We start from the raw sequence: 16,985 nt of genomic DNA on the forward strand, positions 1-16,985 counted from the left end.
CGGCTTTATTGATTAAATACTGGAATTGAGATGAATTGAGAGAACAATCCTCACCAAGGAAGCCTGCGACTAAGCGCCCAAAATACTGATTTCCCAAGATGATTTTCATCATTGTGGAGATTCAATATATAGACTTACAATGAGAGAATTCAGCAACAACTAACAAACTAAATTCAAATTCAAATTATAACTAAAGAAGCTGCAACAAACTAACTACTAGCCGAGATATCTGCGCCTCCCTTTTGACCGCGCCTACTCCTCCTCTGTTTCCTCCGAATTCGCTGGCCATGTGACTTTGCGGTTCCCCCTAGGCATGCACAACGGTTCCGAACCGCCGGTTCCGGTTCATGAACCGGCGGTTCACGGTTCATCATATGCATGAACCGGAACCGGCCCGCCAAGGGTCCCGGCGGTTCCGATTCAAAAAACCGCCGGTTCACGAGGCGGTTCAAAACCGCCGGTTTTTGGCATGAACCGCCGGTTCAACCAAAAATTTAAAAAAAAATACTTTTTCTTTATAAAAATTTATTTTTATACTTAAAAACAATTTTTACAAATAAATGAATACAAGAAATTCATAATAGCCCATAGATATTTGATGGGCTTGTGAATTTATGAAACCATTCTTGGTTGTTTCTCTTTTATAGAAACATCGTTGAATGTTTTATGTTTCACTTTCGATGTGGGACAAAATCATTCTTAGTTGTTTCTCTTTTATAGAGACATCCTTGAATGTTTTATGTTTCACTTTCGATGTGGAACAAAATCATTCTTGGTTGTTTCTCTTTTATAGAGACATCCTTGAATGTTTTATGTTTCACTTTCGATGTGGGACAAAAACATTCAAGGATGTCTCTATAAAAGAGAAACAACCAAGAATGATTTTGTCCCACATCGAAATTGAAACATAAAAAATTCAAGGATGTCTCTATAAAAGAGAAACAACCAAGAATGAGTTTGTCCCACATCGAAAGTGGAACATAAAACATTCAAGGATGTCTCTATAAAAGAGAAACAACCAAGAATGGTTTCATAAATTCGCAAGCACATCAAATATATATGGGCTATTACGAATTTCTTGTATTCATATGTTTGTAAAAATTGATTTTAAATAATAAAATCAATTTTTATAAATAATTTTTTTTTAAATTCGGTTGAACCGGCGGTTTGAACCGTTGTGTTAAGATTGATGGGAGAAGATTACTTCTTGTATTGAATGAATAACACGGTACATTGGTTACATGTTTTATAGACTAGGTATTCTATATATATGGTAAATTTACAATAATTACTACTCTAATTTAGGCATGATATATTCCCAAATCAATCACATAATATTCTCCCGATATTATGCGATCTTATTCCAACACTCCCCCTCAAGCTAAGTGATGGGGTTCCCAATCCTTAGCTTGCCCAGTACTTCACGGAACGACTTCGAACTCAGTGCCTTTGTCAAGATGTCTGCCAATTGATCTTCGGTCTTGACATAAGGCATCTCCACCACCTTTGCATCGAGATTCTCTTTTATAAAGTGCCTATCTACTTACACATGTTTTGTTCTATCGTGTTGTACCGGGTTTTCTGAAATACTGATTGCCGCCTTGTTGTCACAGAACAATCTACAAGGTAGCGCAGACCGAAGATCCAATTCGGTCATAAGTCTCCGTAGCCATAGTATCTCCGTCAGTCCACTCTTGATTCCCCGGAATTCTGCCTCTGCACTAGAGAGTGCAACTACCTTCTGCTTCTTACTTCTCCATGTTACAAGGTTACCTCCTACAAAGGTAAAATAGCCAGCGGTAGACCTTCGATCATTCGGATTTCCCGCCCAATCTGCATCAGTAAAGCCGTGTATTTCCATGTGACCATGTTTCTCGAATACAAGCCCATGCTCGGCTGTTCCCTTCAAGTATCTGACAAGTCTTAGCACAGCTTCCCAATGTTCTTCTTGTGGTGAATGCATAAACTGACTCACTACTCCAACTGCATATGCAATATCAGGTCGTGTACGGGATAGATAGATAAGCTTACCAACTAGCCTCTGATATCTTCCCTTATCGGTCAGCTTCGCACCTTCCTTCATCTGTAACCCATGGTTCTGCACCATCGGCGTATCCGCGGGTTTGCAGTCAATCATCCCTATTTCGGCCAACAAGTCAAGTATATACTTTCTCTGATTTATGAAGATTCCCTTCTTTGACCTTAGCACCTCTATCCCTAAGAAGTACTTAAGAGGACCGAGATCCTTCATCTCAAACTCATGGAATAAATTCTTCCTTAGTTCGGCTATCTCCTCCTCATCATCTCCAGTAATGATCATGTCGTCTACATATATGATTAAGCATGTGATCTTTCCCCCTTTTTTCTTGATAAATAAGGTATGATCTGAATTACTCTGTTCATACTCGTACTTCTTCATCACTTCTGTAAATCTCCCAAACCATGCACGTGGTGACTGCTTCAACCCGTATAGTGTCTTCTTCAGCTGACACACCTCCCCATCTGCAAATTCTCCCGTGAAACCAGGTGGTGGTTCCATGAATACTGGCTTAGATAATTCTCCGTGCAGAAATGCATTTGTTACATCAAACTGGTGGAGTGGCCAGTCTTTATGAGCAGCAATCGAGAACAACACCCACACGGTATTAATCTTAGCCACTGGGGAGAATGTTTCTGCATAGTCCACCCCATACGTCTAGGTGTATCCTTTCACCACGAGTCGTGCCTTGTATCTCTCTATCGTCCCGTCTGGTCTTCTCTTTATCGTAAATACCCATCTACACCCAACAGTTCTAGCTTCTTCAGGTAGTTTCGATTTTATCCACGTACTATTCTTCATTAGGGCTTTCATTTCAACAAGCATTGCTTCCCTCCACTTCTTATGCTTCATTGCCTCTTCGGCTGTCTGTGGGATTTCTTCTTCTTCGTATAGCGCAGCCTCAAATGCCCGGGCCATCTTTGTTAGGTTTCCTTGTACGAAGTTTGCCACTCCATAGCGGGTTTTCTTCCCTATTCTCTCAGGGGAGTATCGTTTGGCCGGGATTCCCCTTGTACTTCGGTGAGGAAGCACGTATTTCCCTGTATCTCCATCCACGGTGTTATTCTCCTCTTGGGGTTATGTATCAGCGGGGTCAGTAGTAACTGAAGGTTCAACAATATTTGGTTCAGGAGTTACCTCGGATATCGTCGGAGGAGGATTACTCGGGGGCGGATGAGAGGGTTCTTGTGGTGAGATTTGCTCGGCGGCAGTGACCATCGCTGGTTCTGGTGGTTCCTCAGTCGAGGAGCTTGGCAATGGCACAACCCAACTTAGATAGTCCTCATGTGTAGTTGGACCACTCTCCCCCTGACTACTAAGGTGGGTATGGTAAAAGAATTCGGTTTCCAGGAAATTGCAGTTCATGGTGGTGGTGATTTTTCTAGTGGAAGGGTCATAGCAACGGTAGCCCTTTTGATTCACCCCATACCCCACAAAAACACATTTGGTTGCGCAAGGAGATAGTTTGTTCCGCTCGTGTTTTGGGACATGAGTGTATACAGTACATCCAAAGATCTTTGGCTGAAGATTTAGGTGTACGGGTATTTTGGCTTGTTTGGAGAGAGTATCAAGCGGGGTTTTCATGTTCAGGATTTTAGTCGGGAGGCGATTGATCAGGTAAACAGACGTAGCAATTGCCTCGGGCCAAAAAAGTTAGGGACTTTGGATTCAATCATGAGGGCTCGGGTCATTTCTAGGATTGTTCGATTCTTTCTTTCAGCTACCCCATTTTGCTCGGGTGTATATGCACAGGAAGTTTGGTGGATCACGCCCTTATCTTTACAGAATTGGGTCATAGCACTATTTACGAATTCCCTCCCATTGTCTGACCTAAGGGTTTGGATGGTGGTTCGGAATTGTGTTTGTACTAGTTTAAAGAAAGAGGTAAATCTATCAAAGACTTCAGACTTGTGTTTTAAAAAATAAATCCACGTCATTCTCGTGCAATCATCAATAAAAAGCACAAAATATCGAAATCCATTGCCAACAGTGGGTGTAGGACCCCAAACATCAGAGTGTACTAAAGAAAACATAGATTTCACACGAGTATTTGTAGGCTTAAAAGACTGTCTACGGCTCTTGGCCAAAACACAAGTGTCACACGAAAAATCAGAAGAAATTGAAAGTTTTGGGTAAAGTAGTTTAAAGTAACCAGGAGAAGGGTGTCCTAGTCTTCGGTGCCAGAGCCAAGTTTCCTGTTTTGTGGATCCGTGAGCCAGCATCGCACTGCCATGTTGAGCTATCTCGTCCACATAGTAAAGCCCTTGTTTTTCAGTGCCACGCCCAAGAATCCTCCTCGTCTGAATATCCTGTAAAATACAAAAGTCGGGATTCATCATAAGTGTGCAGTTCAATTCCTTGGTCACATGGCTAATAGACATCAATCGTTGAGATAAAGTAGGAACATATAAACAATTCCTAAGTCTGAGTGTAGGAGATATTTCAATTGTGCCCGATCCTTCAACCGTAATTAATTCCCCATTGGCAGTTCTAATAAAGGATTTAGTGCTCCCATCAAAAATAATAAAATCACGTCTATCCGGAGTCATGGTATCAGTTGCCCCACAATCAAATATCCAGCCCTTTGAGTGTTTATCAAATATATCATATATGTGAAATGCAGCGGAAGTTTCTAGTAGGGGTGCAAACCGATTATTTGACACAAAATTGGGGTAATTGGGAAATTTCTGAACTGTATGGGGTCTAATTTTAATTTCCAGAGGATCAGGGGGCCGAATCTCAATTTTCAGGGGATCAGGGGTTCGAAAAATAATGGGGTGGGGTTTGTGTTGATATTTCTTAATTTTGGGGGTATCATCACAGAATTAAAAAAGGAAAGTGAGTTAGGGTTTGGCATTGTGCCAAACCCGTTACCTCCTCCCGCCGTCTCCTCTGGCGATTTCACTCTTCCGGCGAAATTGCCCGCTTCCCTCACGTTGCCACCGTTCAGGGGGTTCTCCTGATGCGTACCCATCCCGATTCTAGTCCGATCCCCATGATTTCCGGTGTCATTCCGCCACTGTGCTCCATCTCTGTTTATTGCGACGGCGAGCTTGGCCTGAGCGGCCCTCGCCTTTTGTCGCTCTTCCCACCACTCCGGGTATCCCAATCTTTTGAAGCAATTCTCCCATGTATGCTTCTGTTTCCCACAGTGGGAGCACCACAATTTTGAAGTGTCGGGTCGTTGGCCTCCCGATCGGTTGGTGGCAGGGGAACGCGGTGGTGCGCCGCGATTCGGTGGTGCGCCGCGGTTTGGTGGTCGCTGACTCTGTCCGATTGAGTTCTGTCCGATGGCCGCGAATCCATGTCCGATTTCTCCCCCAAATGACGAATCGGCGCTGCCGTTGGCTTCTCCAGTGGGTGTCGGCGATGTCGGTGGCATGATTCGACGTCGAGCCGCCTCCGTCTTCACCCACCAATAGGCTGCCGCTACTGATGGGTATGGGTCTTCTTTCAAGATCTCTCTCCGGACAGAGTCGTACTCTTGGTTCAGTCCCGTAAGGAACTTGATTAATCGCTTCTCATTTGAGTGCACTCTGTATTGGCCGACTCCTTTGTCGCAGCAAGTCACGGGCTGCTTTTGGGAACGATCAATGTCCACCCACAATCCGTGGAGCTTTCGGTAATACGTTTCTAAATCGAGATTTCCCTGTTTAATTGCGATTACCTTTTCTTCCAGATCGTAGATAAGGTATTTATCCGCCATGTTTTCGAAAGTCACAGCGAGGCTCTCCCACAGCGCCTTCGATGTTTGGTGATGGGCAAAATCCGAGATGATGTCATTCTCGATGTTGTCCACGATCCATGAGAACACCACTAGGTCGTTCTCCTCCCACTCGTCGAATCCCTTGCTCCCCGGTTCTGGGGGATCGTTTTTGATGTAAGAATACGCCCCTCGGCCGCAGATCTTTACTTTGATCAGTCTCGACCATAAAGGGTAGTTCTTTCCATTCAACTTGAATGCTATAGTGATGCTCTTGCTATTCCTTAAGCTTTTCGTCTGTTCTTGGTTGGGTTTCTTCTCGTCCTCTGAATCTGACATTTTTTTGGTGTTTTTCTGGGCTGGTTTTGGCTGATAACAGGTCGGGTAAAGGTATATCGGCTATGTTGAAATTTTTCTGAGCCGGGATCTTTTCTGCTCTGAGGCCATGTTAAGATTGATGGGAGAAGATTACTTCTTGTATTGAATGAATAATACGGTACATTGGTTACATGTTTTATAGACTAGGTATTCTATATATATGGTAAATTTACAATAATTACTACTCTAATTTAGGCATGATATATTCCCAAATCAATCACATAATATTCTCCCGATATTATGCGATCTTATTCCAACACGTTGAACTGCCGGTTCACGGTTTAAATATCCTTCGACCCTGAACCGGCCCGTTGGAACCGGCAACCCACCGGACGGTTCAAACCGCCGGTTCCGGTCCCGGTTCCGGTTTATGAACCGGCGGGCACGAACTGGCGGTTAACCGCCGGGCCGGTTCGGTTTGTGCACACCTAGTTCCCCCGTTTGTAGACCCTCCAAACCGTATCAGTTTGGGATTCTGATGTCTGTAGTTGGAATCTCTATGCTGGAATGCAGTGGATCTCCCCCTAATGTAACTATGTAAGCAACTAATTAAACATGAATAATCTTATTAGTAGTTGTGAAATGAGCATATTGTTATCTTATTAATATGTATGTGTGGTTAGATTGGAAATCTGTTCAACTTTGTAAGCGCCATATTCTTTGGCATTCATGCGCTCCGAACAGAGCAGATATCGAGGACAACAAGAAAGGAGAATATCTTCGCGCTTCTTGGATACGAGGTAAATGGTTGCCAGACGTGTAGCTCAACCGCAAGCTCTGCATCGGTCTTCTTTTAATAGGCAAATGAACGTAAATTTGACTTTTGACCTTAGACATTTCCATACTATCACACATTGTATATGTGTCTTTTGATGTAGGTGGGTGTGGTAGCTATTCTTTCGACGCTTTGGTGTTTGATTAGATCATCGGATGATGGCTTATCTTTGTCATGGGATTTGATGCTTGAGTTTCCATGGATTCCAGCTCTCTACACCGGCGTCTTCTCCACCGGCTTGTGCTTGTGGGGAGAGGTATAAACGCACTCTTGCTTTGATTAGGTTCAATATCACGGTTGTACCTGACTTGTGAGGTTTCCAATTTATTAGTTCTTGCTATGTTGTAGAATCCAAGTTACTTTTGGGCTTGGAGCATGTGTTGGAATGATACATTTTGATCTTATTCACGGGTAGTTGGGGGCTGCCTAAACCACTCACCCACACCGGGTGCTTTTGATTTAAAAAAAAAGACTTAAAAGGTTTCTTCTAGGTGAAAGGTGGTGTTGCTGGTTGGATCGGCGCTACTCTCATTTTGGGTATACTTGTTTCTATGCTATGCTCATTACTCATTATATTTCATTAATGCCAGAGGTTACATGGCCATAAGCCTTGACATCGTGTAGATCGTATCCCCTTTGCTTAATATACTCTGCAAATTCAGCAGAGTTTCTGCAATAATCGCTGATGAGAACTTTGCCTTCTGGCTTCAGCAACTTGTAGAACGATTTGAACAACGCAGGCTTGTCCTGTAAATAACACCACAGTTTGCAAATCAGACGACAACCTCAATCCTAGATCACATCAAATGAAATATTCTTTCTTGGTGCAGTCGGCGACTTCAAATTCAACAGCACAGTTGAGACCAATGGCGCGCTCTAGAGAAAAAGAAATCATGTTTATAGAGAGGTCTATGCCAACAACGTGAACACGTCGTACTTCTCTGCCATGTAGAAATCGCCTCCACCAAGGCCGCACCCGAATTCACTAGTTGTTTCTGTTCATAATCAGAAGATGAGTGCAACAAAGTCTGTCGATGACATATACTTACTTCTCCGATAATACCTAGTCCTCCAGTGCTCACGTATCCCTGTAATATTCCACTGCATTTGTATTGGACAGTGTCCAAGAACTTCTGGAATTTCCTGTCATTATCTAAAGTAACCTTTTTGCCAAAGCCAGCAAATCTGCACAGATTAAAAATTATTACAGCATATTCTACTCGTTATTTCATGAGTTTGAGGATAAACTGATAAAGATTCAACAACTAAAAAATTGAAACACACACACCCTTACATAAGTGGTTTCATATCTTAAGTTTCATAACTTTTTCGTTTGAGATGTAAAACATATTGATTAAAGTCGAACATCGTCACCTGATTCTGATTCTTCTTGTTTTTCACATAAGCTCCAATGCACTTGCAACCGATGAGATAAAGTTCAAAAGAATTCCCAGAATTATCAGCTGAATCACACTCTATAAACACCTGCAACAGTTGCAGATGAAGGGGCATTTGCCAAAGTAATTGAGTCAAAGTCTAAAACTTTTACTCCCACCAGCCTCAAAAGATAGACAAATTTGTAAATGGCACGGGCTTAACGTGCAATTAGTAAAGTAAGAGAGAGATAAGAAAAAGTAAGAGAGAGGGGAAAAGGTCCGTAGAATAAGTGTTAGTGGATTGTGGGGTGCATATTATGTGTAGGATTAATATTTGTTGAAAACTTTCTATATTTAGACTTTGTGTAATTTTGGTAGACGGTCTAAAATGGTAAAACTAGTCTAACTTTGTTAGTACAGATGGAGCATTAATTATTTTTATGTCCAGAGAAAAACTAAATTTTAATCTGATAGCAGTTTATAGTACTCCTTCCGTCCTCAAAAAATAGACTAATTTTACCATTTTTTACCATTCTAAAAAATTAGACCAACTCTAAATATGGAAAGTTTTTAACCAATTACATACCACTAATAACGTGAACCCCACAATCTACTAACGTAACTTCCACTACCTTTTCTGTCTCTCTCTTACTTTTTCTCATATCTCTCTTACTTTACCAATTGCACATTAAAATCCGTGTCATTTACAAGTTTGTCTATTTTTTGAAGAAGGATAGAGTATAAATTAATCCCAATTAATCAACATCAGCTATATTTGACATTGACCATTTCACAGTGAGAAAGTCTACTAACAAGCTGTTATCAGTTTTGGAAACAATGACAAGAAAATAACATGAACAGCTAGAAGCTATAGAGTAGTAGTTAGCGTCTCAGGCTAAAGGGCATCTTGGTACGATGGAATAGAATGGGAGGGAATGGAATGGAATGGAATGGAATGGAATGGAATGGAGATGAGAATAGAATGACAATGAATGCAAAATGAATGGAATTGTTATTCATTGATTGATTCAATTCCTATGTTTGATAACTGCAAATTAATATAGAAATGAAATGGAATGAAATATGAATAATTAATATGTTGATTCTACAAAAAAAAATATTTAAGGATGCGTTCGGTACCATGGAATTGAGGGCTTGGAATTGGAATTGGAGCCTCCAATTCCAAATCCGTTGTTCGTATCAAAAAAATATTTGGATTTGGAATTGTTTTGCAATTCCAAATCTTCCAATTCCACATTTTGAATTCTATATCAAAAGTAGAAAATTGTAATTCCAAAATCCAAATAGTCATAAAATTTCAATATATACACACTTCACACACTTCACACACTACTCACAATTCACACACTTCACACATTTCACACATTTCACACACTACAGACACTACACATATTTCACACACTACACACATTTCACACACAACACACACTTCACACATTTCAAACACTACACACATTTCACACACTTCACATACTACACCCAGTTCACACTACACACATTTCACACACTACACACACTTCACACACTACACACACTTCACACACTACACATATTACAAACACTACACACAGTTCATACACTACACATGCTTCACACATTTCACACACTACACACACTACACATTTCACACACTACGCACTTTAAACACTACACACAATTCACACACGAACACTACTCACATTTCACCCATTTCAAGCATCCTATTTTTGAATTTTTTTTTCGGCTTTTAGATTTTTTTTTCCGATTCAAACAGAACCGAATCGAAAAACTAAAATTTTTCAAAAGTTTAAACTGAATCAAACCGAAGAACTGAACTAAATTTGAAATTTTAGTTTGTGTGAAGTGTGTGTGTAGTGTGTTTATTTCGTGTAAAATTTGTAAGTGTGTGTAGTGTGTATATTTTGTGTATAGTGTATGTAATGTGTGAAGTGCGTATAGTGTGTGTGGTGTGTGTGTGAAATGTGTGTAGTGTGTGAAATGTAAGTAGTGTGTGTATTGTGTAAAGTGTGTGTAGTGTGTGAATTCCGTGTAGTGTGCGAAATGTGTGTAGTGTGCGAAATGTGTGCAGTATATGTAGTGTGTGTAGTGTGTGAAATGTGTGAAGTGTGTGTTGTGTGTGAAGTGTGTGTGTGGATTTTTCAATTATTAAAAATTTTAAAATTTTAGTTTTATTATAAAATTGTGATGATATTAAATTTTAATATAATATAAAATAATGTTTATATAATTTTGTTAAAATAAAAGGAAAGGAAAATGAAATGGAATAGAATGACATTCCTTAGCTAAATAGATGGAATGAGTATTCTCATGTGGAATGTAATGGTGATTCTTAAGAAAAAAAATTATCAAGCAAAGGAATGGAATGGAGGTAGGAATGTCATTCCATTCCCCCGTTTCATTCTCATGTTCGAGTCCCCGAGGTAGAGTCTTAAAATCTAAGGTTGCAATTACCAAAATAAGTCGAACCTTGGTATGTTCATGGTCAGGCCCGTCCCTTGGCCCGTGCGGCCTGTGCGACCGCACAGGGCCCCCAATTTTCAGGGGCCTCTGAAATATTTCAGCCCATATACATGTATTCCTATTTTTTCAGCCCAACAAAGCTATTTCTCTTGTATAGCAACGCCCAGGCCTTTTTCTAGCACCGTGACTATTTTTTGAAGTCATATTTGCGTTCTACAATGACACAAGATAGACTGAATGATTTGGCCATAATCGCACTCGAGAGTGAGATGATGGAGAAGATTGCATATGAGAACATCGTCGAAGATTTCATTTCAAAGAACACCAAAAGAATGATGTTGTTCAAGTAAAGACTATGCAATCGAGGTTCGAAATGGTATATTTCTTTAATTATCATATAACTTTAAAATGTATTGTCTTTTTTTCTATAGTGGTAGGCCTCATTTTAGATTTTTGCACAGGGCCTCTGATTTTGTCGGGACTGCCCTGTTCATGGTAATGAGAGGGATTCAACTTTCGCTTGTGATCACCCGACTGATGGAAACACGACTCTCTAAAGAAGATATACCCAAAATGTTCTACCATTTTCCTATTCGCTTGAAGAGAGATCCAGAACCTGAAACGAAACAGGACAAATGCTCAACAGACAGTGACAAGTAGAATAGAATCAAGGAAACAGAGGTTAAAAATATTACCTCTTCATCCGAGAGATACATACATCAGTAGTCAATTTGAGAATATCACATCCACAGATCCTTCAGAGAAGCTCACGTTAGCACAGATAAATTTCACATTTTTATGATGACCGCTGAGAGCTGCGTTTTGGATCTAGGAAAAGTACGTAGTCAAACAATACAAGTGGATCATCATCTAATCAACCTTCTTTATCACACTTACAATAAGCCGGATTAACCAATAGCCTAGCACTAGCACTAACCACAAACACCTGCTACCACATCACTAGGACTAACCAACACAGCCTACCACATCATCAGAACTAACCACAGCACGAGCACTAGCCGACGCCCTAGCCAATAAAACAAATTCATAAATACGGAATTAAAAATTCAACACGAATACGGAAGAGTAAGTGCAATAATAATTTTATTAAATAAAAATAATTAACATAGCTCAATTCAAAATAAAACTCGCCATTTTTAACATAGTACAATTCAACATTTTTAAAAAATTAACATAGTACAATTCAACATATTATAAATAAAATCAATATAAAAAAATAGGGTTCATATTCCACTAACTCATTTCTCCATTTTTCTTCGCAAACTCGAATAATTTTTAAAACTCGTGTCGAGTTAAAATGAGACTATAAATGGCTGACGAATGGAGTATTTATAATCGAAGTAGTATATTTAGTTTTTATTTTATGGTCAAAAAGAAAAAGAATTAATGTAAAATTGGTAAAATGAAGTAGCTGAATGAAAATCACATCACAACAATGGCTTAAGTCGAAGAAAAACGAAGGGGGAAGCAAGAAAAAAAATGGATGGAAAACCTAGAAAGAGATATCAATAATGAGAGTGCAAAAGAGAAAGAGAGACATTTGTACGGTGTTGATACAATGATTATTATTATTATTATTTAGTTAATTATGGATTTGCATATATTTTTCATATCTTTTGTCTTGCTCTTTAAGTTAGTATCCACTATTATAAATAGTGGATATTGTTAGTCATTTTGATCATTCAAGAAATATCAATTATCCTTCTATTTTATTTTCACTTACTCTCTTTCCTTTTAAACGTGCAAAACGCACAAAACCCTAATTTTGACGCCGGATTGATCGACGAGCAAAAGCTCCCGCGACGTTCGATGCAAAATCTACGAGTTAAGGAACTTCATCCTTAACAATTGGTGCTTTCATTGAGAGCTCTTCCTCCGAATCGATGTCTACATGTCGTACGGCTACACCGGATATCAACTCCGGCAGGCGGATTACCACCCATGGCAGCCCGTACCTCAACCCCTGCTCCATCCGATCAGAGCGTTAGATCAACAACAATCATATCCATATCCACAGGATGGGAGACTTCACCCACAACACCATCCCTACCAAGCTCGTCAACTCACTTCCTGGGACCCGCCATGGCTGCGCCAGGAAACTGCGTGTCAGCAACCATCGTCGTACGAGATAGATTTGTACTCGCCACCACCGCCCTCTTGTTGGGACCCGCCAAGGTTGTGCACGCAGCAGGGATACTCTCAGCCTTATTAACCGCCTCAGCAGCCACACCACACCGCGCTCCAATACACTAGCTGGGATCCACCTGCTTACTGGGAGACAACGGGACAACACCCCTTCCATGAGGTCTCGACATACGATCATCCGCTGCCCCCCAACCATAACTCAGGATGGAATCAACCCGCGCCACAGCCACCTTGTCCAGCCACCACCACGGCACATTCGACTCTCGCACAACTTCAACAATTGTTGGAAGCGTGCTACAAGATGGAGTCTCGCCTTGTTGCTGCCGATCGACGAATCGACAACATGCTTTCTCCCGAGCTGCCTGAACCTGTGCAGCCCTACGGTTCCCAAATTTTCGGGTTTGGGGACCTCGTTCAGCACCTTCTTCCATCAGGAAATAGCAAGGCTTCGCCGGGGCCGTCGGGTTTAGTCCCCTACGACTCATTGGCTCCGCCGCAACAGTCGAGTACAACACCACCACCCTTTGCGCTGCTTCCCGATACCGCCCTAGAGCCACCGCCGCCGCCAGAACTTCTTCCTTGGCAAGTGGAATATCGCTTGTTGGCTTATGCTCTGTCCAAGACTTCAGTTGGGAATGTTTTGGAGTGCAATAAGAAAGAGATTGTGATTCTTGACTGTGATCGAGTCGAGGAAGGATTTGATGATTCTTCAGAGAAGATTCAATATTCTTCTTCTCATTTTGGTGGAGTTGAAAAGGTTGAGAAGATAGAGAAGTCCAGTCTGGATTCCGCACGTAAAGAGAAACCGGTTCACGGTTGCATCGAGATTCAGTGCACGCGACAATTGAATGCTTCTCGATTCAAGATTCTCCAAGTCCAGATTGGTTAGGGTAGTTCCATTGTGGACAACGCATCGCTGAAATTATTGAGTGATTCATCTCATGTCAGGGTTGTCGCAAGTATGAATCATCGATCAACATCGCTCGACGCCGATGCCCGGTTGATTCCTCCGCAAAATGACACTCTATGCTTGAGCATTCATGGACGCATTGATGCAGGGAGACGCTCAACTATTCGGTGTATGTTTGACCCATGAGGATTCCTCGACACTCATTGTTGCTTCATGGTGCCCACCTTGAGGACAATGTGGATTTCAACCGTGGGGGAGTTGATACGATTATTATTATTATTATTATTATTATTATTATTTAGTTAGTTAATTATGGATTTGCATATCTTTTTCATATCTTTTGTCTTGCTCATTAAGTTAGTATCCACTATTATAAATAGTGGACATTGTTAGTCATTTTGATCATTCAAGAAATATCAATTATCCTTCTATTTTATTTTCTCTTACTCTCTTTCCTTTTAAACGTGCAAAATGCACAAAACCCTAATTTTGACGTCGGATTGATCGACGGGCAAAAGCTCCCGCGACGTTCGACGCAAAATCTACGAGTTAAGGAACTTCATCCTTAACAATTGTAGATGATACGGAGAAACCCGTATCAATGATAATTGGCGAGAATTCGCCGGATATAGAAGGTCCGTTCGCGGAGGAGTCTCCGTCGAGCAACCAATGAACAAAGACGGAAAAGTAAATTGTAGAAAAATAAAAGACGGAACGATAAAGATAATTATATTTCTTTCATGATTCCTTCAAAAGATAACAAAGACTCATATTTATAATACTCCCTAATAACCTAACTTAGTGATCAAGAAATAGGAAAGATATGGAAATCAATAATATACAGAATAATAGAGATATGGGGATATTCTGTAGATATACTCGTATCAACTCCCCCACGGTTAAAATTCACCTTGTCCTCAAGGTGGAAACCATGAAGCTACAACGAGAGTTAAAAGCCGAAGCTTTGGCGAGGTATCTCCTCCCGGATCAAATGCACACTGAACAGTAGAGCATCTCCCTTCATCACCTCCATAAAAAATCATCAAAGGATGACTATTGTGGTTGCCAAAATTCATCGTTAAAATGGGAAGCTTGTCCACGCGTCCCAGAATGGTCAAACACGACATGTCCTTGCGCGGAGGAATCCACCGTTTATCACCGTCAAGCGATGTTGGTCGATGATTCATTCTTGCAACATCACCATCAATTGGATTCGCGTCATCATTAAAACCTATATCATCGAAATTGTGAAATTTCTCTGTAACTCTACTCTTGCCGAGAGAAGAACTAAAGCAGTCGCGTTTCACACCCTCTGAAATCCCAATTTTATAGAACCAGGGAAAACAACAAGTACAAAATGAGGGACCGATGTTGGAATGGTATTGGAGTCGCCCGACTGAGATCACGGTTAGTGGGAGTGGGTCATCTTCTAACAATTCGCCCTCATCTCCATTGATATCGGGGCAGCACGGAGGAGCTGGCGGGGGCAGATTCATGGAGGAGACAGCAGCTGTAGCGGCCAGTGGGGCGGCTGTGCGGAGATGGCTCGTCGGCCTCATTGCGGCGTGTGGATCGCCCAGGCAGCGTTTGTTTGCATCCATCTGAGACGCCAATTGCTTAACAGTTGCGGTCAAGTGCTCAAGCTGTGAAACCAAGGCAGCCAACTGTAGGTTCGGTTCCAAATTCGGCGTCACCGGGTCACGTGCCATGCCGAGAGGCTCCATATGGCCTACACCGTTGTAAGGCGGTTGATATGGAGACGATGGCGGCTGGAAGAGCTGGTAAGGTGGTTGTGCAGGGGTGTACAGCGGGTTCCCATCAGGAGGGTCAGGTTCGGGGCACGGATAGAACACCGAAGAGGGCCTTGGCGTGCTAAAGGATAGCGCTGGAATTGGGCACGCCGGATCTGGATAGGGGTATCCAAATTGCACGTCTTGTCTCTGGGGGTACCAACACGATGTAGGGCTCGGCATGGACAGTGGTAAGGTGAACTGTCTGTCGAATTGGTGATGGACGTAGTCAGTGTAGGTGTATGACATGATGGCGGAAATACGGAGGATGAGATCTCAATGAAAGCACTAGATGATACAGAGAAACCCGTATCAATGATAATTGGCGAGAATTCACCGGATATTGAAGGTCCGTTCGCGGAGGAGTCTCCGTCGAGCAACCGATGAACAAAGACGGAAAAGTAAATTGCAGAAAAATAAAAGACGGAACGATAAAGATAATTATATTTCTTTCATGATTCCTTCAAAAGATAACAAAGACTCATATTTATAATACTCCCTAATAACCTAACTTAGTGATCAAGAAATAGGAAAGATATGGAAATCAATAATATACAGAATAATAGAGATATGGGGATATTCTGTAGATATACTCGTATCAGGTGTCATAGTGAGAAAAGTGAGACTCCATCTGTCCAAAGGTAGTTGAATCGTATTCTTTTTTAAGTTGTCTCATGGTAGTAGAATCATTTTTTTTATCTCATACTTAACTTTTTCTTCATCTCTCTTCCTTTATTCTCTCTCTTACTTTACTCTCTCCACTTCAATCTTTAGCATATCAATTTCTTGAATCTCGTGCTCAAAAGAAATGTCTCGACAACCTTGGGATGGAGGGAGTATTACAAATAAACCATAATATCCTACAGTGATTGAGTGATTTGGAAGATTTTTCTATTTTTGTTCTAGGATAGCAATGAAATTCCTTAAAAATAGAGCTTTTTTTTAGCTTCCTGCTAATGGAGCGACACATGTCCCTCGTGAGTCATCAATTAATTAAACATAAGAGGGTCATGCGATTTAGGCGGCAGACGCACGAATCATACTTGTGAATCATATTTGCACATGTCCCTCGTGAGTCATCAATTAACACCTTGAGTCTATAAAATAAACTTGGCAGTGAAGGATATAATAGAAGTAGGGAACATATTTAAGATTAATGTTATCTGCAATCTAAATAAAATAATGTTGTACTTCAAGAATCATAAGTTTAAACAATATGCTACATCTCCTGGAAATCTTATGTATACCTTAATGAATACTAGAACCAATGGAGGACCTAAAGAGGGTCATAGGGGACCCATGGAACCGCCAACCATTTTACAAATAGCGATATATAATTATCTATACTAACAATAGTGATGATTAACT

At 41.1% G+C, this 16,985-nt stretch overlaps 1 protein-coding gene and 1 pseudogene across 2 annotated transcripts in view; one reads left to right on the forward strand and one right to left on the reverse strand.

The window, feature by feature from the left end:
- LOC121805306 overlaps positions 1-8,073 on the forward strand; it is a 26,605-nt gene extending 18,532 nt beyond the window's left edge. The window contains exons 2-5 of one of the 2 annotated variants that reach the window (XM_042205113.1): positions 6,743-6,859; positions 6,998-7,150; positions 7,243-7,431; positions 7,725-8,073. In XM_042205113.1, coding sequence (XP_042061047.1) covers positions 6,743-6,859; positions 6,998-7,150; positions 7,243-7,293 — 321 coding nt within the window. In that variant the 3' untranslated portion in view covers positions 7,294-7,431; positions 7,725-8,073. Of the gene's footprint in view, positions 1-6,742; positions 6,860-6,997; positions 7,151-7,242 lie in introns of both variants that reach the window. The other variant, XM_042205112.1, reaches the window with a different exon arrangement.
- On the reverse strand, positions 7,465-12,889 carry LOC121804069 (annotated as a pseudogene).
- Between the last annotated feature and the right edge of the window lie 4,096 nt (positions 12,890-16,985).

Source organism: Salvia splendens, chromosome 5, assembly GCF_004379255.2.
Source record: "Salvia splendens isolate huo1 chromosome 5, SspV2, whole genome shotgun sequence".
Taxonomy (NCBI): Eukaryota; Viridiplantae; Streptophyta; class Magnoliopsida; order Lamiales; family Lamiaceae; genus Salvia; species Salvia splendens.